We start from the raw sequence: 23,761 nt of genomic DNA on the forward strand, positions 1-23,761 counted from the left end.
AGGAGAATGTGGAGAGTCATAAAACTCATTTTTAATAACTAATAGATTTCACAAATATTATTTAGGTCATTATCCTAAATTCACCACTTTCACTCAAAAGAAACAATATTCGGTTCCATTAAAGCAATGCCACTTCTAAGTTTTTACATTTAGGAGACAAGTTGTGGTCAAAGGTCTTAATTATTGGTCAGACCCACATTGAAAATGATTAATTTATTTGGATCCAGGGCACACCATTGCCATAACTGCTGATAAGCCTGAGTGACTCAAACCCAATTGTGCAAAAATTAATTTAGGGTTGCCATTCAAATAGCTATCTCTGTCAAATCCTGCATCTAAAGTTCTTATGGTCTCATATAAATGAAGGAACGCTTTATTAATTTTTTCATAGCTTAGAGCCCCCAAAAACATTTCTGAGAGATTATTTTTCCTCCCACTCTTAGAAAAATATTACTGGGATTAAAAAAATAGCAAATGGTCTCATATTTTCTCTTTCTTACCTTTTTGTGCCATTACCTATCCATTATCCTTTTGTTTAAAATACCCCTCTCATTAGTTCACCTAGAAGACATTAATTTTCCTTTAAGTTTAAGCTCAAATATACATGGTTTTGCGAAGCATTCCTTGATTTCCTTTGGTCATATTTAAAGGCTCTCCTCAGCTGGGCAGTGGTAGTGTATACCTTTGATCCCAGTACTTGGGAGTCAGAAGGCAGGCTGATCTCTGTGAGTTCAAGGACAGCCTGGCCTACAAAGGAAGTTCCCTACAGACAAATTTTGCTTAGAAAACAATAAATAAATGAAGTCCCGTTTTGCATATGGACATGAATAATTTTAGACATACATAACTCATATTTTCTTTCTTTCTTTCTTTCTTTCTTTCTTTCTTTCTTTCTTTCTTTCTTTCTTTCTTTCTTTCTTTCTTTCTTTCTTTTGGATTTGTTTTTTTCGAGACAGAGTTTCTCTGTATAGCCCTGGCTGTCCTGGACCTCACTCTGTAGACCAGGCTGGCCTCGGACTCAGAAATCCACCTGCCTCTGCCTCCCAGAGTGCTGGGATTACAGGCGTGCACCACCACCACCCTTCTAACTCATATTTTCAGATACCACATTTTTTATAACAATCAAGGATTCTACTTTCTCATTTCATGTCCTTTGTCTAAGACATAAGAGGAAGCAAATCCAGGGCCTTATGGATGTGACGCAAGTAATCTACCCTGTATCCTAAACCCCAAATCTATCTTCAACCCCATTTTAACAGCTCCTTTCATCAATTCCTAAAATATCCTTATTGGTTTAACCTCAGAGCCAAGCTCCTTTCTGATGCTTAGCTATTTATCTTCTCTACGTGCTTCCATGAGAGCATAAATATCTTCCTGTTGTACTGACATTTCCAAAAGTGCACACTGGCTTCAAGAAAACTTAAAGGGCAAATTTCAATTTCTCTCCCCAAAATGTGCTCAGTAACTTCAGATTCATTTGCTTCCAGATGAAAAATAAGGGCCTTCATTTCATCAGCAATATTGTACCAAAATACTTCCATATTCCATAATTTCTAAAGGTAAACTGAAAAAGAACAAAATCATTTCTAATCTTGGAAACTATCTCTGAAGTAATTATCAGTTAACTTCTCCTAAGCAACTGGCTTTTTAGTGATGGTTTAGAGGTTTGGAGAGCAGAATGGTATCTGGGAAGTTCATCCTCATCATCTCAGATTGGGAGTGACTCACCGGTATTCTTTGGTGTACTCAAAGTCTTGTTTGTTGTAGGCAGGTTTTAGGAAATTGCACTCAATGACTCCAATTACTCCCACACCTTCTCCACAGGTTGGCTTAGAAGAAATGTTAATTTCAACACATTACTATTGACATCCAGGAGGCATTTGCTTTTGATTCCAAAAAAATAATGAACAAGATTATGCAATATTCATGGGTAAGGAAAGGCCATGGAGATCTAGAGGGGAACTTAGAATATACTTTCACAAATGGAAACCTGAGAAGTTCTTTTCTCTCTCTTTTTTCACCTTATTTTTGAAAATATATTTTTTCATATAATATATCGAAATTATTGGTTCCCCTTTCTTTACTCCTCCTGATTCTTTAGTTCTCCCTGTTTCTGTCTCTTAGATTGTTCAGTGATTCACAGCTCACTATAATCCCTCAGCTCTGGCATATATATATATATATATATATATATCATCTATACAACTCCGTTTTCATGTGTTTTATATTCTAGGATTTCCAAAGGACTCACTGGAATAAAGAATTTACACTGCTCAAAAAGCAAAATGATATACTAATAATGTTCTGCAGAACTGGAGAGAAATTTCCTTTTAACATTTGAGGTGCAATAGAAGGACCATAGTGAATCTCATACTATAGGCATGGCCACACACACACAGGCCACCACACAACTACCAGAGTCAAAGATGAAGTGCAAGGGACTTGGTTTTAAAGCTTGCTTTACTCTTTACCAGAGTCAAAGATACATAACTAGGAATTGTTTAAGAAGATGCGACAGCAAGACAAACCAAGCTATCCACACAGTTATCCATCCTGGGTCTTACATAACTGTCCTAATATTAATACTGATATACTGTAAACTGTAATACAAAGCAGTCTGTCATTCCCTGAGCTTTAGCTTTTCTTCAAAACAGGAACAAAAGACTCACTTGTGGAAATTACTACTTTAAGTGATCATTAAAACATCAAAGATAATGGTAACATTTGCGTAGTTTGGCTTATGAAATATTTCATATCATTTATCATACTTAACATCTTTCAACCCTTTAAGCTGAAAGGGAGATAAAGAAAACATTGTTTCTACTTTACTAGCATAGACATTGAAGCGCAAAGAAATGAAATGATTATCCCTGGGATAGGGCTTATAGATAGAAGGCCCCGGACACAAATCTTGTTTGTTTTTTAAAATTTTATTTTATGTATGTATGCTCTATCTGCATGTACACCTGCACACTGAAAGAGGACATCGGATCCCATTACAGATGGTTGTGAGCCACCATGTAGTTTCTGGGAACTGAACTCAGGACCTCTGGAAGAGCAGTCAGTGCTCTTAGCCATTGGGCCATCTCGGCAACCCCCAAATCTTGGTTTTCATCCACTAAATTTTATAAACCTTCCAATATAGCTTTATTGTCTCCATAAGAGCAATTTTAAACAATAACAAGCCAATACATATGGTGATGCACTATCACTGAAGTCAACTTATAAACACATATCTAGCTGCTACATGAGTACCCAAGAAATAATTTTTCCACATAGGACACCTCACCTACTGCTAAAGGATTTTAGTATCAAAATCGAACAACTACATGAGAAGGGGCTGAAAACCATTAAGATTTAAGATTTCTCTTCCTATTCATTGCAGGCTCCCGTGATAAACAAACACTCACCTTGAACTGGCAGCCCACCTTCTCAAAGGCTTTAATAAGGCGGTTGTTATGATACATCATAACTCCAAACTGGTTATGGTATTTGCAAGAGAATCCAAACGTGATTCTCACCTGCTTATTCTGAGAAGAAAATCATTAAGGAGACAAACACCAGAGGCTTAAAGAGGAAAGAAAATTGTTGTATTATAGAAAAAAACCCCACCAAATGTTAGTGCATATAAATTGACATAATAAAGAAGGAATTTAAAAATATATTCTCTTGCTCTGCTCTTTTTTTGTGTGGGGGGGGATGAGATGGGGTATCACTGGGTAGTCCTGGCTATTCTGGAACTCACTCTGAGGACTAGGCTAGCCTTGCACTCAGAGATCTACCTGTCTCTACATCCCTTGTGCTGGGATTAAAATTGTGTGGCACCACACATGGCTCTACTTTTTGGCTGCCACAAAGTAAGTGAGTTACTCTGCTCCACTAGCTCTTTCTTGCACAGAGGACTGAACCTCTGAAACCATAAGCTTAAGTCAATCTCTTCCTATCTGCCACAGATACTTAAAAAAAAAAACTTACACAGCCTTTGTAAATGACAAGCTGTGTACATCAATACCATAAGATGTGGGTCAGGTACCATCGAAAACATGATGCAACTTGTAAACCTAGTACACTAATATTCGACTCAGAACATATAAAGTTTTCTGGGCTCTAAAGAAAAAAAGAATTCAAGAGGAACTTTAAATAAGACCTATTCCAAAAGAAAGAAAGGAAGGAAGGAAGGAAGGAAGGAAGGAAGGAAGGAAGGAAGGAAGGAAGGAAGGAAGGAAATAGAAAGAAAAGAAAAAAAGAAAGAAAAGAAAAAAGAAAGAAAATTTTCTGAACTTAATCAAAATTCACATACCACAAAGTTGACATTTTAAAGATAGTAATTGTCAAATAGTTTGTGCTATACACTCTTAAAATTGTAAGTAATGGGCTGATGGTACATTGTGGGAGGAAATGCATCATCAAACTTAAAGAGCATAGAGAGGAGTGAAGAGGCTTTTGAGTTGATGACTAAGGAATAAATAGATCAGTATCAATTACCTTGTTCTGCAGTCATCTCAGGAAAACAATTCTAGTGTTTGGGGTTTCATTTGAGTCATGCCAACAGTGAGTCTATTTAATTAGAATTGTAACATGAGAAGGTAACTGGATTAATGGGAAGGGATAAATATAAAGTACATGCATTTAAGTTGGTCTGATAGAAACCCACAAACTTAAGAAGCTGGACCCAGGAAAGGTACATATCCTAAGAACAGGAGTTGGAAGCATGTCATTAGAGGGACTCTGCTAAATACACAGTGCTAGGATCTTAACCTACATGAGGTGAAGTTATAAATAACTTTCTTACTTGTTAGCTCTGATTCTAAGTTGGACTTGTTTGGGCCTTTAAAAGCAAATTTCCTCGCAGAGAAGGTATGTGTTTCCCAACAGAGAATCCACTGTGACTAATAACTTCACAGTTTATTTTAAACAAGTAAAAAAAAAAAAAGACAATGTAAAATAATGTCTTTGATTTTTAAAATGCAGAGAACAGGTCTCTAGGTCCAAGAATTGTATTCTTGGTCAGTATAAAATAATTTTTTTTCTTTAGTACTTGAGTTCTGAGTCTTCTGAAGACTAATTTCTCCTCAAAACACCACCAGTGAAGATGGTTAATTAGCATAGTTCGTCTTAAGATTGTCCCTAGTATCTGAAATCCACTCACAGTGCAATGAGGTGCAAAAAATGAGCAAGTGTTCTTCTGAGTGCCTGTCATTCTGAGAAGTTCCCAGGAAATCCATGTTGAGCTTCTTAATGACTCATCTCCTCCTAGAAAGAACTTTAATTTCCACTCACTCATTTCCATCCAAGTCCAAATCTGGACCTAGTACAACATAAACTGTAAGATTAACGAGTCCAAGTAAAATTTTATTTTAATCAATAGAAATATGACAAAATTCCAATATAAATAAAAATGTAATGTAGATATCTATGGATGAGATTGTCAAATGTGGCTGCTCACTGGTATATGCTGAAGACTTAAAAATAAATATTCCTAATAAAAATATTTTAAAGCCAGGCACGGAAGCATATACTTAACATCTTTGCATTCAGGAGGCTGAGGCAGGAGGATTACCTCAAGTTTAAAGCTAGTCTATACTAAACAATGAGTTCCAGGCCAGCATGGAATGATGCAGGAGGCCCTGTCTTGAGACAAAAATAGATAAATATTAGATTTTAAAATCTACTGAGCTACAATATTCAAATACATGTGACTTTCATTTAACAGTTCACAGATAGTTTCTGATAAAACTGGTGCAGACACTTAAAAAATTCTTTCTTCTAGGATCCAGTAGCAGGCATGTTTTAGCACACGATTTTGAATTGGAACAAGGCAGTGTTTTGGCTGTGTACCAATATAGAAATTTAATCGTAAAATGAAGATGTCAACTACACGTAAGGATACCGTGGAGGTAGGCTTATATATATCATATTCTACATTGGCCAGGCTCTTAGCAATCATCTGTGTAGTCACCTTCTTTTGTCGCAGAAAAATCTTCATCCGGGGCTTCATATATAGAATACTACAAAATGCCTATGGATTTGTGAAAGGAAAATTGTTATACATACTACCAGTTCTACAGCTATCTTCTCAAGACATCACTAGCCTTCCAAGCAAATATTTGGCTTAGTTTCTATACTTGTTACAATATTTCAACTATCATTTTGAATTGGAAGTAGCTACAGTAACTAAACTGCTTTAGTGTAAATGGTGAAAAGGAATCCCAGCAGAGAATCATCTCTACACAACTGCACTTCAATTGTGCTCTATAATGTTTACACACTGTGGGAAACTGTACTTCTCACTGTTCTTACCCGTAAGGAATACTCTGTTTCTGGCAGCTCAGAGGTAACACCACCAATCACTTTTTCTTCAGCATCAAAGTCTGATACCAGGATATCATATTGATCTGTATCAAAGTCCAGTTCCGACTTTCCATCTTTGTTCCTGAGTGAAAGAGATGGGATTTGTGTTAGGAACCCAACAGAAATGAAATAAAAGCCAAAACTCAGCTATGTTTCTTTTCCCAACTACCACGCCAAAGGAACTACAAACTATGTAATTTGAGGACCATACAATATTTAAGTTGGTCCTATTATAAATCTGTCTACCATGTTTCGTACTCTTGGTGATACCAAGCTCATCAGGAAAGACAAAAAGGAATGTGGAATATCTATGATTTGATGACTTGAATGGATTTCAGCTATTCTCAATGCCAAGGTCTTAAATAACAACTGCTAGAGAAGTCACTAGTATCACTTTTTCCAACTGAGTGAGTAGATGAATCTAAATCAACTTCTGCTGGCATTGTCAGCAGAAAAACCAAGATTTCCCCATATCCATCCAGTCCTGTGTATTTTCTCACCCCAATGCATATTGTATATCCAAGACTGACCTAGAACTCAACTCTCTGTCTCTCTCTGTCTGTCTGTCTCTGTCTGTCTGTCTGTCTCTCTTCTCTCTCTCTCTCTCTCTCTCTCTCTCTCTCTCTCTCTCTATATATATATATATATATATATATATATATATATATATATATATATATATATATGCCTCTGCCTCTGAAGTGCTGTGATTAAAGGCATGTATCACCATTCCTGGCCTAGCACTAGCTGTTGAATGGTTATAAAGTAATACATACACTGCTATAGTGCTAAAGAACATCATTTATTTCTTGCCCTCTAAAATACAGACTTATCATATATATATATAAAACAACTGGTATCCCTTTCATATGGACCTTTCTTATTTATTAAATTTTTTTGGCTACTTAGCTTTGCTCCTTCCAAGACCATGGGCAGCCTCATTAACCAATGTCAGGGGGAAAACATAAACTTTCACATTTATTGAAAAGCAAACTTTGTTTTTTAAAAGATGGGTTACAAAGACAATATATACCAGAACAATAGTTTCCAAAATTTGCTCTATGGAACAGTAGTCCCTGGAAATATTCTTAAATAAGAAGAAAAAGAGAAATAAAAGTTGCATGATCAAATAAAATTGAAAAAGGCTTCTTAGCCTGGCAAGCCACCTCAAGCTCTAATGTCAACCTTATTCATACTCCAGGCTCCAGTTGACCAGGGACCACTGTAGCGTGCAGCCTGTATAAAGCCCACACCACAGTAAAAGTGTATTCTGGATTTTTTCAGGGTAACTGTGATTCTTACTATTCTAGTGCACTCTAATACAAACACTCTGAGGAAGGCCCCTATCGTTCCTGCCCCTCACCTTTCCCAGCTAAGAAAAGAAGTCAGGGAAAATGTTTGTTTTTTCTCATATTTTTAAAATTGGGAGATATTAATACTATATTGCTCTCATAAATATTAATACAGGCATGTGACTGAGAAGTCTTTCAACAAAGCAACACAGTAAGCTTTAAGGCAGCTTTTCTTAGCATTATTTAACTACACAACTTTTTAAGGATAACTGAGAATATATAAAGAGAAGAGTCTGTTTAATATGTGGAACCACAGAAAAAAATGGTCCCTGGTTATACAAATTATATCATCAAGATTTTCCCAACAGGGGTATATAAGCCCTCCTTACTGCTTATTTTTTATAATTTTTATAATTAATTATAATTTTTATAATATAATTTACACTGTCTGTAGAAACTAGTATTCCATTATATATAGTGGTGGTAGTTGCACGCCTTTAATCACAGAACTCACAGAACTCAGGAGGCAGAGGCAGGCAGATCTCTTTGAGTTCAAAGCCAACCTGGTCTATAGACTGAGTTCCAGGATAGCCAGGGCTACACAGAGAAACCCTGTCTCCAAAATCAAAACAAAACAAGAAATTAGATAAGTATTTGACCCATAGGAAAAAAGATGAGCATATTTGTGGTTTATTCTATTAAACATAGAAGTAATCCTTCTATGCTATATCAAAAGCTTTTAAGGTTTTTTGTGTTTAAGCTCTAATACCCCCCTAAACGTATTCTATGTGCTTTGCCAAAATTAAAAGATGCATCATAGACTTTCCCTTGATTGTTATATTAGCTTTAAAGTTATGATCTTAATTCAGATTCATTATAGTTAAAACTGATCTGCTTCAAAGATTTTTTTCTATTCTAAGCTACTATAAGAACACTAGTAAAGAATTTCTTGCTTGGCAGTGGTGGCACACGCCTTTAATCCCAGCACTTGGGAGGCAGAAGCAGAGGCAGGCAGATTTCTAAGTTTGAGGCCAGTCTGGTCTACAAAGTGAGTTCCAGGATAGCCAGGGCTACACACAGAAACCCTGTCTCAAAAAAACAAAAAACAAACAAACAAAAAAAAAACAACAAAAAAAAAAAGCAAAAAAAAAAAAAAGAAAGAATAAAAAAAGAAAAAAAGAATTTCTTATTTTTAAACTATCATGTATATTTCACTATAATCTCTCTCTTATAATCCATTTAACTGGCCAATGTATAAAATAACCATTATCTGCCTGCCAATCTTCAGACAATGCAATATATATGAAAGAAATTATAAAGGATTCTGAGGATGTCACTATAATATTACATTGTATTATCATAATCATTTATAGCTACAGTCTCAGGATATGCATATTTTCACCATATTTACACAGCATTTAATCAACAACAACCATTATTTCAATATAATCAATAAAGTTACAGAGAGGTATACAAAAAGATAAAAATGTGTCTCAATGTTCATCCACTCAACTCTAGAAAATAATATGTCTCAGTGGTTAAGAGCACTGACTATTCTTCCAGAGGTTCTGAGTTCAATTCCCAGCAACCACATGGTAGCTCTCAACCATCTGTGATGAGATCTGACACCCTCTTCTGGGGTGTCTGAAGACAATGTGCTCATATACATAAAATAACTAAATAAATCTTTAAAAAATAAAATAATATTAAAATGTACTTTATCATACTCCATTTGCTTATGAGAATTTAGCATCCTTGTAATACTATACCTCCGGATGTTCCAAATGAGAACACGGGTGCCTTTTTTGCCTGGAATGGCATCGAATTGAGACAGCAGGTCTTTTTCATTGTTGAAAACTGAATAGTTCAAGATGGCTTCTAGGCTGGGCAAAGAATCCTCAGTAACAATCATTTTTTGTAAAAACAAATGAGTCAAAGAAAATGAATATCTTCTGAGGATGCTATCAAGAAGAGTTATAATGAAATTCATTGGGTCACAGAAAAGGACATGAAACACAAAAGCTTAGCTGTGAAGAGGAAGAGGGTCAGTGGGAGGGGACGAGAGAGGGCAAGGCAAGTATAATCCAGACACATTATATACATGAGACTGTGATAATGAAACACATTATTATACAGTTACGTAAATTAATAAATATCAACAAAAGAGTGCCTTTGGGGTTACGTGTGGACACAAAATCTACACACAAAGGATGGGCATTATTGCTACCAGAAAAAAGGAAGTGGGAAGTTGGAAAGGCTGTTTATTCAAACAGTAAAATCAGTTATACTTGCAGAATATAGCTGCAAAGATGCAATGTAAACAAAAAAGTACTTCATTTTTTTTAAAAAAAAGGTTCAAAGTCAAAATTTAAAAATTTCAAACAGTAAGTTCAATTTTTCTGGCTATATTGCTCCCTTCAGAAATGACAGTCCATCTGGGTATATACAAATGAACCATTCTGCTAGCAGATATGCTGGTAAATAGGACATTTCTAGGAGCCTTTAGTGGCAAAGGCCCTGAGAACTTTACCACGGAACAGTGGCTAGCCGAAAGATACTTTGATAAATTAAACTAAAACAGTAAGAATTTGAATACAGAGAAGAAACTTTCAACTTCTGCTAATGGTCCACTATTTAAAAAAAATATTTAATAGAGGGACATTTCAGTTATGTTTAAGACATTTGAATACCTCTTTAAATATAAAAAACATATTTGAAATATGAAATATCAAGTAACAGCTGGATTTGGCCTGAAGAAGAGATTCTGCCAAAGTAGTCAGACTAAGATTTAACCAATTACTCTCCATTTCTAGGAAGGATATTGCTTTGCTGGCTGAATGGAACAATTGGTACAATAACTGCTTGTGCCTGGATACACTCCAGGTAGGTCTGCGACAGGAGTCCGACGGCGAGAGTACTCCCATTCTTGGTGAAGACAAGAGCATCCTTTCCTAGTCGCATGGAACCTGACTTGAAACCATTACCAAAGACCCCGATGGGACACTGGCTTTTCTTTATTACTTTATCTGTAAAGCCAAAGCTGAAATTACAGATGAAAAAAAAAGAAAAGAAAAAGAAATAAGAAAGGTAAAAGGCGTCCTAAAATAGTTAACAGAATTTGGCTAACACATGCAGACTAGCAACAAGTTCTTTTTCACACTTTTTGGTACTTCCAGGCAAAACATAGGAAATTACCATTGGGCTATGAAACCAATTTTCCAGTGTGGCTTGTTTGTACTTAAATATTAAACAGTTCTATATGCCAGTCACACTTTGTAAATGCAACGCTCCCTCCTACTGGCTAACAGAGCAAGAGGAGCCAAGTAGGTCTTGTGCCGCTGCTTTTCTTGTTTCAATAAATCAGCCCTGACTCCTATTAGGTAGGGCTATATGAAAAGCGTAGGTTACCTGGAGAGGGTCATAAAAGCACAGTACTAAATGAAGTACTTGGACTAAACACCTTTTCATCTGATCATACCACCCTCTAAGAATCTAAAGAGATCGTTTATCTTGACAATTCAAACTCCCCACCCAAAGGATAGCCCTCCCAATTTTAAGCCTCTGTCCCATCTGCTGGGACAGTTCACTGGAATACAGCCAAGGGATAAAAATAGGTAGTTCTGCCTGTGAATATCTGCAAACAGCTGCAGTATAAAGTCTCTCTTGTTCTATTAAAGGCCTCTCACTGAGTCACCTCAGTAAACTCTGTCATCAGCTTACTCTGTGAGTCAGATTCCTTCCCTTTCTTATGTTTTCCATTTAAATACTCTGATACACATCCAAATAACAGAGTATAAGAATATTTAAACACGTGACACCTACAAAATGATCTTCCTCTTGTACCTTCTGCCACCATAAATAACATTGATTTTGAGGCTTGTATGTTTCTAGATTGCCCAATTTCACACTGATGTACACTGTCACTAGTTTTTTTATTGAACTCCTATGAGTTATGCATTATGCTAAGCACTGGAGACATAAATATTAATAAAACTGATATTCTTGTCCTCAAAACTGATAGCTGCTGGACTTCATGTGTTACAGGTTAACTACTTCTCTGATAGCAGTGAACGAGACACTGCCTCCTCATAATGCAACTGAGCAGGTTGGTTCTGCTCTTACTCCTTCCGGTGGGGAAGATGGTTCAACTTTTCCATTTCCAGAAGACTGTGCTTTTGTGTTTACTACCCAATAAAGGGGACCAGCTTTCAAATTTTCTGTTACATAATATTATGTAATATGTACTGATGTTCTCTAGCTCTCTGTACATCCTACAAATAAATCTAATAGGAGATGAAAACAGTTTCCAGGGAAGTGGTCCTCTGAAAAGAGAACACTGAGTTAACATTACATTTGGGCCTTAATGATTCCAGGAAGTGAGGCTTATAAACTGGTAAGGTTCTGATATTTTCATTCCTCTTGTGGAAGGGATGACTGGAAAAGATGAGGTCATTAGGAAGATAAAGTTATATTCTATGTAATATTAATTATAAAGTAATATTCAATCTTCAATTTTAAACCGACTCTAGGATTCATTCTGACTGGAGTGTACTGTTCCTTATCTGTACTCCACATCTAATGATAGCTCTAAAATTCAGAGCTCTTCATAAACAGGCCTTTTACCTGCCTCATGAAATGAATTTGTGTGGTCATTTGGATTGAATGTTTTTTTTTTCTAATACCACAAAAATACTTTCAGTTAGGTAGTCAAGGAAAAGTGGTACAACAGGTAAACTGTCAATCTCTTATTTTTCTAGTCTCTTCTACCTTTGTCAACTATTTTTTTCCTGCTTGTGTATAAATCATTGTCTTAGTTACTTTAAGACAATCAGATGATAAAAGTTGGAAAGGCAGGGTCAAAACCAAGATGGAAAGGGATAAGGCAAGGAGCAGAGGAATGGCCGCTCTTCTATTTCTTCTCTTAGATTTTCACCAAAGGTCCCACCATTAAGTATTCTGTTTAACAGCAAACACCCAATACAAACCGAATACCACGCTTAATGACAGAAATGTATAAGTAAAGTTTATACAGCTTTATATGGCTAAGATAATGTCAAAAGCGCCATCTTGGCTTGCTCTTCACTAAGTCTGTCTTGTTCCACCCTCTCTTGTAACAAGACTTGGAGCCTAGCACTTTTGATGGAATACAAGAACATAGCAACTTCCTCTTGACTATTCTGAAGATGTCAGGAATCTAGAATCTAGGGAGAGATGTAAATTAGAATACTGACCAGTGGAAAAAAACCTTAGTAAAAAAAAATCCAGGGAACTACATGAGCAGGTATTTGCACGTTTGTTTCCTAGATATTGTGGTGATGTAACATGTAATATAAGTGACTGTGACTGACAAGCATACATACACTGACTCTCTAGCTGCTGTTTTGGAACAGACCTACTGTGATATGTGATTCTGAACAGAGGCAGAAAAGGCCCCCAATCCCTGGTTCTGTGCTCCTTTTTAATCATTGATCTTTCAAAGGGGCTTTCCACCTTGCTGGGAAAGACCATATAGGGTACATACATATCCAGATTCCCATACTATCCAAGAAGCCAAACAGGACAGCAGGCCTTAAAGAAACTGAATGAAAGGTCTTCTTTGATTTAATGTCATTCTTCCCCCTTGAGGAGCTGGGTTATGCACAGGCAAGTGCTGCGTCACCCAGGGGAAGTACCTAGTCAGCCTAGACTTTCCTTTTTGAGTTAAATTTTCATGGGATTCTGTGTTTATGAAAGAAACTGCTCCTTCAGTTACACACCCTGGTTTATCAGCCAGAAAACAGGAAGAGGAGCATAATGAGTCAGGAAAACAGGCACAGGATACCAATAAATGTTAGAGGTCAACCTGCAGCGACAGGCGCAATGATTTTGCACACTTTGCACAATGGCTATTATTTTTTTCCAAATACAAAGTAAGTATGTCATAAGATGAAAAATAGAAAAAATAATTTATACAGTAATATTCAAAACTACCTGTAAAGTGTAAAATGGTTTTTCTTTTCCTCAAAAATCATGGTGAGTTAGACTGGTTAGAACAATATCTGCTGGTCACATGCAAGGCGCGGCTAGAAAAACAATTATGGTAAGTAGGATCTTGGGGTAGATGTTAGAATTAGACTAAATGATCTTCTTTAAATAAATGATATCTTTTAGCTGATTCACGTTTACTCTAAGATACAATCACAAGTATACCTAGTATATATACAGTACATTAAGTATCCATTGACAATACTGTCTAAAATTAAGTTTTAAATATAAAGAACAAGTGCTCTAACCCTAGCCCTAACCCTAACCCTATCCCTATTTTGAATGGGATGATACTGGTCCTTCATATTTTGCCTCAAATGTCATTTTGTGAGCCATCAAGTTATTTCAGCAGGCAAAGACATTTTCACCAAGCTGGAACCCAACCCTAAGTCTTCTGGAAGAGCAGCTAGTGCTCTTAAACACTGAGCCATCTCTGAAGCCCCTGAAATTATTTTTAAACCATCCTCTTCTTTTCTTCTATCTTATACCTGTATCAACTTTCATATAACTAATTGCACAGGAAAAAGTGGAAGGTGTTTGTATTCGTTGGACCTACTGTTTGACGCCCAGGTAACTGAGGCCAGATGCTGAGGGAGGAGCTCTGTCAGGTGATCTTCAATAAAAGCTATGGAGATGGCTTGGGGAGGAAACTGTGTGATGTTGTGTAAGCAAGAGGTCCTGACTTTGGGTCTCCAGTACCCACATAAAAGTTTGCACTCCACAGAGCATGCCTATAATCCCATCACTGAGGACGTGGAAGCAGAGGGGTATCTGAGTATGGCTGGCAAGCTAATCTAGCTGAAGAGAAGTTTCAGGTTCAATAAGAGACACTGTAAAAAGTTGAGAGTAATTTAGGAAGACATCTGACATCAGTCTCTGGCCTCTACACATGGACATGTATATGCACAAAGATGCACGAATATGCACATACACGTAACCACATACAAAAACAGGTGGCTGGGTCACCAGCCATTTTACGAAAAATATAGTAATACAGAATTAGACATAAATATTATAGTTCTAGCCTACCAAAAGTGTCTTTCTTTTAGCATGCACTATTAATTTTAAGGAATAAGATGGATCCCAACTGCTGGGCTTACAGGCATGCACTTCCATACCTGGCACTCAAATAGTCTTGTAATTAAGAAAGACTAAGAGAAGAAGGACTGGAGAGATGGGTCAGTGGTTAACAGCACCAGCTGCTTTTCCAAAGACCCTAAGTGCAATTCTCAGTACCTACATGGAAGCTCGCACAGCTGTTTGTTAAGTCCAGCTCTGGAGAATCTGAGATATATGCATGTAGGCAAATAGCCATACACATAAAACAAATTTTTTTCTTAAAAAACAGAGACTAAGGCAAAAGATATAAACTGCTTAGTAGTAAAACATAACCACTTACTTTGACCAAATGTTATTTTTGTTTCTTTGAAAGATCAAAGGGATTTGCCCATAAACAGCTAATTCATAAAACTTTCACATAAAACTACCACACAATGAACTTGTTTTTCATTTTTTAGGATGCTGAGCCCCTGCCCTCCTCCTCAGCACTGCTCCATTGTTACCCACGTTTTACACACTCTAGCTCAGGAAGCACATGGAGAGTTAACAACCACATCTGCTAGAAAGGAAAACTAAAGAAGGAAAGAGTTGAAGAAACACCCATCTTGCACAGAGTGATAGGGGAAGACAATCAAGCACAAACATTCTCAACCACGAATGTTTAAAAATAATGAAATGAACTCGGTATTGTGACATGAATTTATCTTCAGCTTATCAATAGCTAGAAAATACCATTTCTCCACGGTTGTACTGTAAAACCTAAGACAGCGTATGGGAATTCTGTCTAGTTCTCTTTCACAGTTCTAACACATGAGTCATCCCAACTCCAGCACTTGTGGTTTAAGAACGAATTTAGGTGAGGAACCAAGGAAGGTCTCAGAATAATGTAGAAATTCAGGTTGTCACCTAGACCATTTTCTTCTTTTCTGGAACTGTCACTCCATGATTCCTACCCTTTCTTACCTGGTTAAGAAGGTAATTTGAAGGGCATGCTAACTAGAAGACTTTTACAGACCTCTGTGTTCAAATTGGGTTCCTCTGTGGACTTACCCTGTGAATCTCATGCTTTCTTATTATTATGCTTTTAGGATTTTATTATGGTTACTTGCTTTCATCATCTTAATTGCCAGCTGGATTCTATGTTCCATGAAGGCAGAAATACTGTCTGCTTCACGATCCATATCTTGACACTAAGATAGGCTTAATAAATGTTCATAGGGTAGATAGAAGTAAGTTAAAATTATTATGGAAAGTTTTCAGGCCTTAAATAGAGTTTGTGAAGCCAAGATAAAAAATAGAATAAGAACATTTTTACCTGAGCATTCGGTGGAGCTTGTGAGGTGTCATGCCACATCCATCATCAGTAAAGGTCAAACAAGGTTTCTTCTTGACTTCCTCAACATCTATAAAGACCGTCCTGGCAGATACATCTGGATCTACAGCATTATCTGCAAAAGGTAGACACCTATAATATTAGACCTCCCCTTTCAATAGTCTATCAAAATCTCCAGTTCAGTATCAAGATATGTAAATCTGTCTTTAATTTCTTTCTACAAATTATTCCTATACTTAAGGAGGCAGGGGTTGTGGTCCACTTACTGAGTTATAGGGAACAGCAGACAAGATGGCAGATGGAGCCATGCAGCTGATTCCCAGTGTCATCCACATAATGGATGACACTGCAATCTGACTTTCTCCCTACCAAAGCCAGGGGCTACTGAAAAAGTGGTATGGGCAAAGCATTTTGCTTTGGTTTGGCTTTCCTACTTCTTGCCTCTCAAGACACTTTACAGCTCAGGAACAGTAAAATATGGCCAGAGTGAAAAAGTTGAACCAGCAGGTTGGATAAAAATGGATGTATCCTACACACATTACAATTCCTTTATAAACAACTGTCTCCTGCTTTTTAATATCATCCCCCCTGTTAAAGAACATGGGTATTGGTGTGGTGGTATACACCTTTAATCCCAGCACTGTCAAAGCAAAGGCAGGTGGATTTCTGGGAGTTCCAGGATATACATAGTAAGAACCTGTCTTCAAAATAAATAAATAAATAAATAAAAAGGAGAAGGGGGATATTTTTGCGATCCCTTTTTATAGTTACAAGGATCTGAAGGAGTCAGGGGTTAAGATTAAAACATGGAATTGACTGCTTAAATCCCAGTGATGGCAGTGAGTCTAGAGAGAAAGATGGACTCTGGTGCTTTTCTCTGTATTACATGTGAGGCTGTCTACCTCCTCGAAATGAAAAACTGAATTAAAGTAGAAAACTGCATAGAATCTTGCCTGGTTCCTCCTGAAGGACGGACATTTTCACAAACAGCTAATTATTTAAGACTCCAAAGGCATCACACTTAACCAGATTAAATGTTGTCATGTCCTCCATGTCAGAGAATGAATGACACTACCTGAAAGGCCGCATCTATTGGCCATAGACACCAGTTTACACAGTCATTAACATATGTGAATTGCTAGTCCCATTAGTGCTCACTAGCCCTGTTTGAAGTGCATTCTATACAAAAGGTTGTATACTATTGTTTGAATATGGTTTGCACCCTAAAGGCTCATGTCCTGGAGTAGTAATGAGATGGCAGAGCCTTTAAGAAGCAAGGTCTACTACGAGGTAATTAGGTCAGTAAGTATGCTACCTTGGAACGAGTAATTCTGTCAGATCAGAAAGGACTAGATTAGTTTCTGCTAAAATGGGTTGTTTTAGTCCAAGGCCACCCGGTGTGTTTGGCTCCTTTCTGCAGATGTTGAGCTCTGTTTTGACTTCTCTGGCAAATTGTGATGCCTTGTGATGCAGCTAGGGGACCCTTTCAGGGCTGCTGGCATGATTCCATTTGGACCTCCTAAGCACCAGAACCATGATCCAAATAAACTTATGTCCAATGCATTGATCCTTAGGAATTTTGTTATAGTGACACAAAATGGACTTACACAGTTAGATACCTAAGTAATTTCTATTCCTAATAGTTTTCTAAGCAATACCTCTCTTCTCTATATCTATATATCTTTCTCTTGCAGACATTATACATGACTTTACTGATACCATATAGCTGGGTTGAGATAGCCATGTGGAATTCCGATTGCATTTTTGTATTAATACCATTGATGAAATCATGTCATTTTCTCCATCAGCAACATCTCTTACAATCAAAGCATACAGTTGTTTTGTTTTGTTTTTTAAACAATACAATTATCAGTATCAGTTACAACCACTCGGATGTGTGGAATGTCTGCCAAATAAAATGAGACACAGATTAATTTCAAGTGCTACAACAGTGCAGTGCTGTCAAAGTCATTGATAAAATTGTCACTGGCTATAATCTGAAAAAAAAATCTGGACCAAGTTCTACAAGAGTCAATCTGTAAGGTTCAAGTAATACTTAAGCCCCATATAAATGTGGCAATGGTACTGGGACTATATTTGTGAAGTTACATATTGGTATGTAATGGTGGCATTAACAGAAATGTAGGGTTTTTTTTTTATTTATTTACATTTCAAATGTTATCCCCTTTCCTGGTTTCCCCTCCACAAAGCCCCTATCCCCTCCACCTCCCCTTGCTCCTATGACGGTGCTCCCCCACAGGTTTTTCTGTTCCTTTTCCATCAGAAGGACCTAACATTTTATATCTGTCAGCATTCCGGAAATTTTACTTGGCACACAAGCTTTTATCAGTCACTCCTACTGGTCGACAGCCAAAGCCATTGAGACCAATATAACCTGTCAACCGGCTGGATATCATTTATACATGGAAAATGATGAATATCAAGGACTTTTTCCTAATACTTTGTGAACATTCACAATTCAAACACATAACACACATCGACTCCAATTACACACTTACACTGGGACATGAAATGAATCAATTTGCGGGTTTCTAACAAAATCAATAAAATCAATTCTTTTTTTCCCCTCTCTGTCTCTAATGAAAGTTTTGGCCAAATGTAACTAGGTTGTTTTTTGTTTGCTTGTTTTATAGGAGTGTATCAAAGAGTCTGCACAGAGGCAGTTTATGAGTTACCTGGTAGCTGTCTGGAGCCGTCCTACATGAGCTGAGGGTTTATAAAGCATAGAAAGTATGGGGCCCAAGAAAGGTCAGTGTCTGATGGAGTATAAGGGGATAGAGATGAGCAGGCATGGGCTGACAGGCAGAGCTTTGCACTTACTTTCTGGTTCTATGTGGCCTTTCGTCAACAAATGAAGTGATAACAACTTGACCAGCCTCACCTCAGTGGATGAACTTCCAAGGCACTAACATGGCAGGCACTTTCAATCCTACCCCATGCTGTTCAGCTCCATGAGACTCGGCCAACATGTAGTGTATCTTATCACATCCCAGGGACTCTATAATCTACCTGAGCCCAGACCATTTAGGCTATGACCAGATACAATGAGAGAACTCTTAATCTTCTCCTTTGCCTAGTAGCTGGGTGAGAGCTGCCCTATCTTCATCTGTCTAGTCTGGCTTCACAATTCCATAGACTAGCAGAGACTTAACTCTCTTGTCCTGGTCCATGCCAATCCCTTAGTGAGAGGACTCTATCTCCACCTTGCCTTTGACTACCAAATTACTTTAGTAAGAACATGAGAATCCATAATCTCCTAAGCTGTTGCACATGCTCCCAGTCCACAGGATCCCTTGTCTTCTAAAAAAGTTCTGTTTAACAGAAGACTTATACCTCACCAGAACCTGGCAGGGAGTGGGGGTGGGGAGATGTTTAGCAAGTTGTTCAGTGACAAGAGAGATAACGAATGGGAGACTGCTTTGAAATGGTATTTCACAAGCCTCCTATCTGTTCCTGTTCCAGTTCGTGGATATTTGCACGGTTTCCAGGGACAGGCTTGCAAATACTTAGATGTATAAAAGTAAGGTCATCATCCTTGATCACAAGGCTACTTTTACACACACACACACACACAGAGAGAGAGAGAGAGAGAGAGAGAGAGAGAGAGAGAGAGAGAGAGAGGGAAAGGGAGAGGGAGAGGGAAGGAGAGGTGAGAGAGAGAGGAGAGAGAGAAAGAGAGGAGAGAGGGAGAGAGGAGAGAGAAAGAGAGAAGGAAAGAGGGAGAGAGAGGAAGAGGAAGAGAGGTGAGAGAGAGAGGGGAGAGAAAGGAGAAAGAGGGAAAGAGAGGAGAGAGGGAGAGAGAGGAGAGAGAGAGGGAAAGGGAGAGGTGAGAGAGAGAAGGAGAGAGAAAGAGAAGAGGAAAAGGGAAAGAGAGGAGAGAGGGAGAGAGAGAAAGAGAGAAAGGAAGAGAGGGAGAGAGAGGGAGAGGAAGAGAGAGGTGAGAGAGGGAGAGAAAAGGAGAAAGAGGGAAAGAGAGGAGAGAGGGAGAGGGAGAGGGAGAGGGAGAGAGAGATTCTTCATTCAAATGGCAAGCATGAATCTCCAAACCCACTTTTGGGACTAGAGTTTTAGCTCAGTGGAATACTTGCCTGGTATGTGTGAAACTGTGAGTTTGATTCCTATTTAAAAAGTCATTTTTTATGGGCCTGAAGAGATAGCTCAGTGGTTAAAATCAACTGTGGCTCTTACAGAGAATCTGGGCTTGGTTCCCAGTACCCGCATGGTGGCTTACAACTGTCTATAATTCCAGTTCGAGGGGAACTGACACCTACTTCTAGCCTCTATGGGTACTGCACTCATGCATGTGGTACACTCAAATATATGGTAAAACAGTCATACTCATAAAAAAAAGAAATCCTTTTTAAAAGTCATCTTTAATCCATCTGTCTTTCCATTTTATACGCCCTCAAGCTCTGTTATACCTTGCTCTTTCTACTCTCAGTCCTTTGCTTAATGCCAAGGTTTAGTTCCTCTCATTTGTATTACTGCGGTTGCTTCAGAACCAGTCATTAAAACTCCTGTCTCCAGCTATACTCCTGTAAGACCAACCATCCTGAAGCAGAGATCTAATCAGGACTTCTTGTCAGACTAACAGGTCAAATGCCAAGCCTCCCTGTCACATCCTGGTCCCAGCTCACCTTTCTAACCTCATTTCCTACTTGGAATTTGAAGTAAAATGACCTGTGTTTGCGGCCCAAACGTGCCACTTACTAGACATGTAACCTTAGAAAAGTACACTAATTTCCCAGACCTCTGTTTGCTCAACTTAGAAAGAAAAAAAAAATGCCACCCACTTCCAAGGATAAAGCTACAAAGTTATTTTCGAAAGCTCCTTGTAAACTCTTTAAAGGTATACAATTTCCTATTTGCTAACTCGGTGCTCTAATTAAATTAAAAGACCTAGAAGATATTCTTCGTGCTTTTGCTCATCCACTGGTTCCTTGTGAGTGGAAAGTCCCTATACCCATCAAATCCACGTGTCCCAACCCTTGGAATCCCTTCTCAAGTGTCCCCTCCTCCACAAAGCCTTTCTGACCCTTCTGGTCAACTTGACAAACCTGACAAACTTAAGTCACTCCTCCTCTGTACTCCTACAGCACGTGTGAGCATCTCTTTGCACGTGTCCTTTTTTTTACTTGGTTGCTACAGAAATGTAAAAACCCTTTTTACATGTTTCATCATTAATAAAGTCGATCTTGATCATATCCACTTTTCTACCTACCTCGGTGACCCTGTGCATAGTAGATGTTTAATAAATGTTTATCAAATGAGCGATTTCATAAAAATTAATGAGGAAGTAGAGAAAACACTTGAAGAAAAAGCCAAAATGAAAGTTTGGGATTATCAGTCAACACTCTGATGTTCCTTTTCCCTGTTAATATTTGTGACTTGGTTAAAAAAATCTGTGTATACACATATGCATGTACATAATATACACACATTCCCATCCATGATAGTCATCCTAGACCAGGTCTATGTTTTTTAATTTAACTCTTTAAAAATATGCCGAGTGCAATGGCATGAACCTGTAATCCTAGCATTGGGAGGCAGCCTGATCTGCACAACAAATTTCAGGCCAGGTGGACTATATAATGTGACACTATCTCAAAATAAAAAGAAAGGAAGGAAGGAAGGAAGGAAGAAAGGAAAGAAGGAATGAAGGAAGGAAGGAGAAACAGAAAAAGAACCAAACCATAGGGAAAAACCTAAATGATAGAGTTGCTTCAGTATGGAAATGCAAGCTGTATCATCAATGCCACTCTCCTCCTGAACTTTCTAGAAAGCAATCAGCAACCTCCTCTATACCATTTTGGGTTATAGCCAAACTAATCATCAGAATTCTCCATCACCTTCCAAATAACTCTTCTGACTCTTCCTGTGGTTCACCGACATCTTTACGAAAACAAGTTTCCTGGCATGGCCACAGCAGTGGCTTCTGTCCCCACTGGGGTCCATTCACGTAGCTCTGAAACCATTTTCAAGAGCCTTGTTCTGTGCTAACTAGCCCCATAAATCTGTCTCCCTTCTTTCAGTTTTTGAAATATTTATAATGTGCTTGCTCTGTTGCATTTTGTGCAGAGCTGCTTTTCATTTTTGCCTTTTGAACAGTACATTAGTGCGGAAGCGATACACTCAGCTCCAAGGAATCAAGTGAATTTTTTTTTTTTTTTTTTTTTTTTTTTTTTTTTTGAGCAAGCACCGGTGCACCCAGAGGTTAAGTCCTTAAGGCCTCCGTATTCATTCCAGCGGTGTGAGGGCGCTCGTGGACTACGGACCCAGCCCTCTGCAGTCTCCGGGAGCCAAATGCACTCGTGTCATCATCTCTTTAGAGATGGCCCATCATTCCTAGATTTTAGTCTCTAAAGTTAAAGAAGTCATTTCCAGATCTTTCCAACTACTCTCCACAGCCCTCTGCCACGGTTCCTTTGCCAGCCTGGGGCCCTCTGTCGGTCGCCAGCCTCGGTCGAATCCAGGCGTCTCCGGGCCGATATTTTTATGCATTGCTCTTTGATTATTAACTAAGAATCCTAAAGTGCCTGGAACATCACGAACCAGACAGAACAACGGCGCGGGAACCCTACCAAACTCTTAGTACACACCTCGCTTCCTTGGCGTTCTGGGCACGATCTAGTCCCGTTGCCCCCCTACCCCACCCCACCCGACCCTAACCTCCCTTTCCCCCCCAAGAGAACGCTGTGGCCGAGGGCCCCCAGCCCTCCCCGGGCGGACCCGCCCCACGCGCCTCGTGCATTCCTCTCGCGTCCACCGCACCACGCTGGCACCTCTGCCCTGGGCTTGCGACCCACCACCCGGCTCGCCCTCGTCACTCACCTAGCAGCTCCGCGATGGCACTGAAGGGTCGTGTGTGACTGCTGGAGTTGCTCTGGAGGTAGCGGGGGCTCATCTGGGGGCGAGAGAAGGTCCCATCCCGCGTGAGGCCTCGGCTCGTCCGGCCCTCCCCGCGCGCCCCCCGCAGCCTTGGGACCAGGGCGCGCTCGCGCGAGTCCGTCCCCTCGGGGGGCCCCCGACCTACCGTGCTCAGGCGGATCCCAAAGGCCTGCGGGACGCTGCCCGCCCGGGCCAGTCCGCCTCCCTGCGTTCCGGGGCCCGTAGGGGCCCCTCGATACAGGAGCATTTTTTTGGCCGCCAGGATACCGGTTTGCTGCTGCCGGACCCCTGGGCCGGCTGTCCCCGCACTAGATCGCGCTGTCCCCCGACTCGCAGCTGGCGGTGGCCGTCCCGGACTGGCCCTCTCTCGTTCCCACTCGCAGCTGGCGGAGGCGGGGCGCGCTGCAGCCACCTGTCCCCAGCGGGAGGGGTGAAGCCAGAGGAACCCAGCGTCTGCCCGCCCCGCCTTGTCAGCACCTCTCCTGACCCACCGACTGCCAGGGCTGCCCCTGGGCCGTACAGAAATATGGCGATCTCCTGACAGACGCTCCTCCATCCCCGCCCCTAATTAATTCTTGGCGTTTGCCATAGGCCAGGCGGCCGAGCGGGAAAGCGCGAGGGGAGGGGGGATGGCTGTGCGTGGGGAGGGGCGGGAATGTGGCAAGAGGAGGGAGAGCGTGCATGGGATTTCTGGAGTCCCACTTAGGCTGCATGACTAACAGACAGGATAAGACAAGCCTTTCAATTTCGAAGGACTGGAGTTTTGCTATCTGGGAAGACAGTGGACTGGAGC

At 39.5% G+C, this 23,761-nt stretch overlaps 1 protein-coding gene across 1 annotated transcript in view; it reads right to left on the reverse strand.

Annotated features, from left to right (window-relative positions):
- Window positions 1–23,497, reverse strand: part of Morc4 (MORC family CW-type zinc finger 4) — a 51,168-nt gene extending 27,671 nt beyond the window's left edge. Inside the window, exons 1-9 of the mRNA XM_052171419.1 lie at window positions 23,114–23,497; window positions 22,912–22,984; window positions 16,042–16,174; window positions 10,466–10,683; window positions 9,413–9,560; window positions 6,301–6,433; window positions 5,891–6,019; window positions 3,411–3,530; window positions 1,729–1,829 (exon numbers count right to left, since the gene is read on the reverse strand). Of these exons, the coding sequence (XP_052027379.1) occupies window positions 1,729–1,829; window positions 3,411–3,530; window positions 5,891–6,019; window positions 6,301–6,433; window positions 9,413–9,560; window positions 10,466–10,683; window positions 16,042–16,174; window positions 22,912–22,984; window positions 23,114–23,215 (1,157 nt within the window). The 5' untranslated portion in view covers window positions 23,216–23,497. The remainder of the gene's footprint in view (window positions 1–1,728; window positions 1,830–3,410; window positions 3,531–5,890; window positions 6,020–6,300; window positions 6,434–9,412; window positions 9,561–10,465; window positions 10,684–16,041; window positions 16,175–22,911; window positions 22,985–23,113) is intronic.
- Between the last annotated feature and the right edge of the window lie 264 nt (window positions 23,498–23,761).

This window comes from Apodemus sylvaticus, chromosome X, assembly GCF_947179515.1.
Source record: "Apodemus sylvaticus chromosome X, mApoSyl1.1, whole genome shotgun sequence".
NCBI classification, from domain to species: domain Eukaryota; kingdom Metazoa; phylum Chordata; class Mammalia; order Rodentia; family Muridae; genus Apodemus; species Apodemus sylvaticus.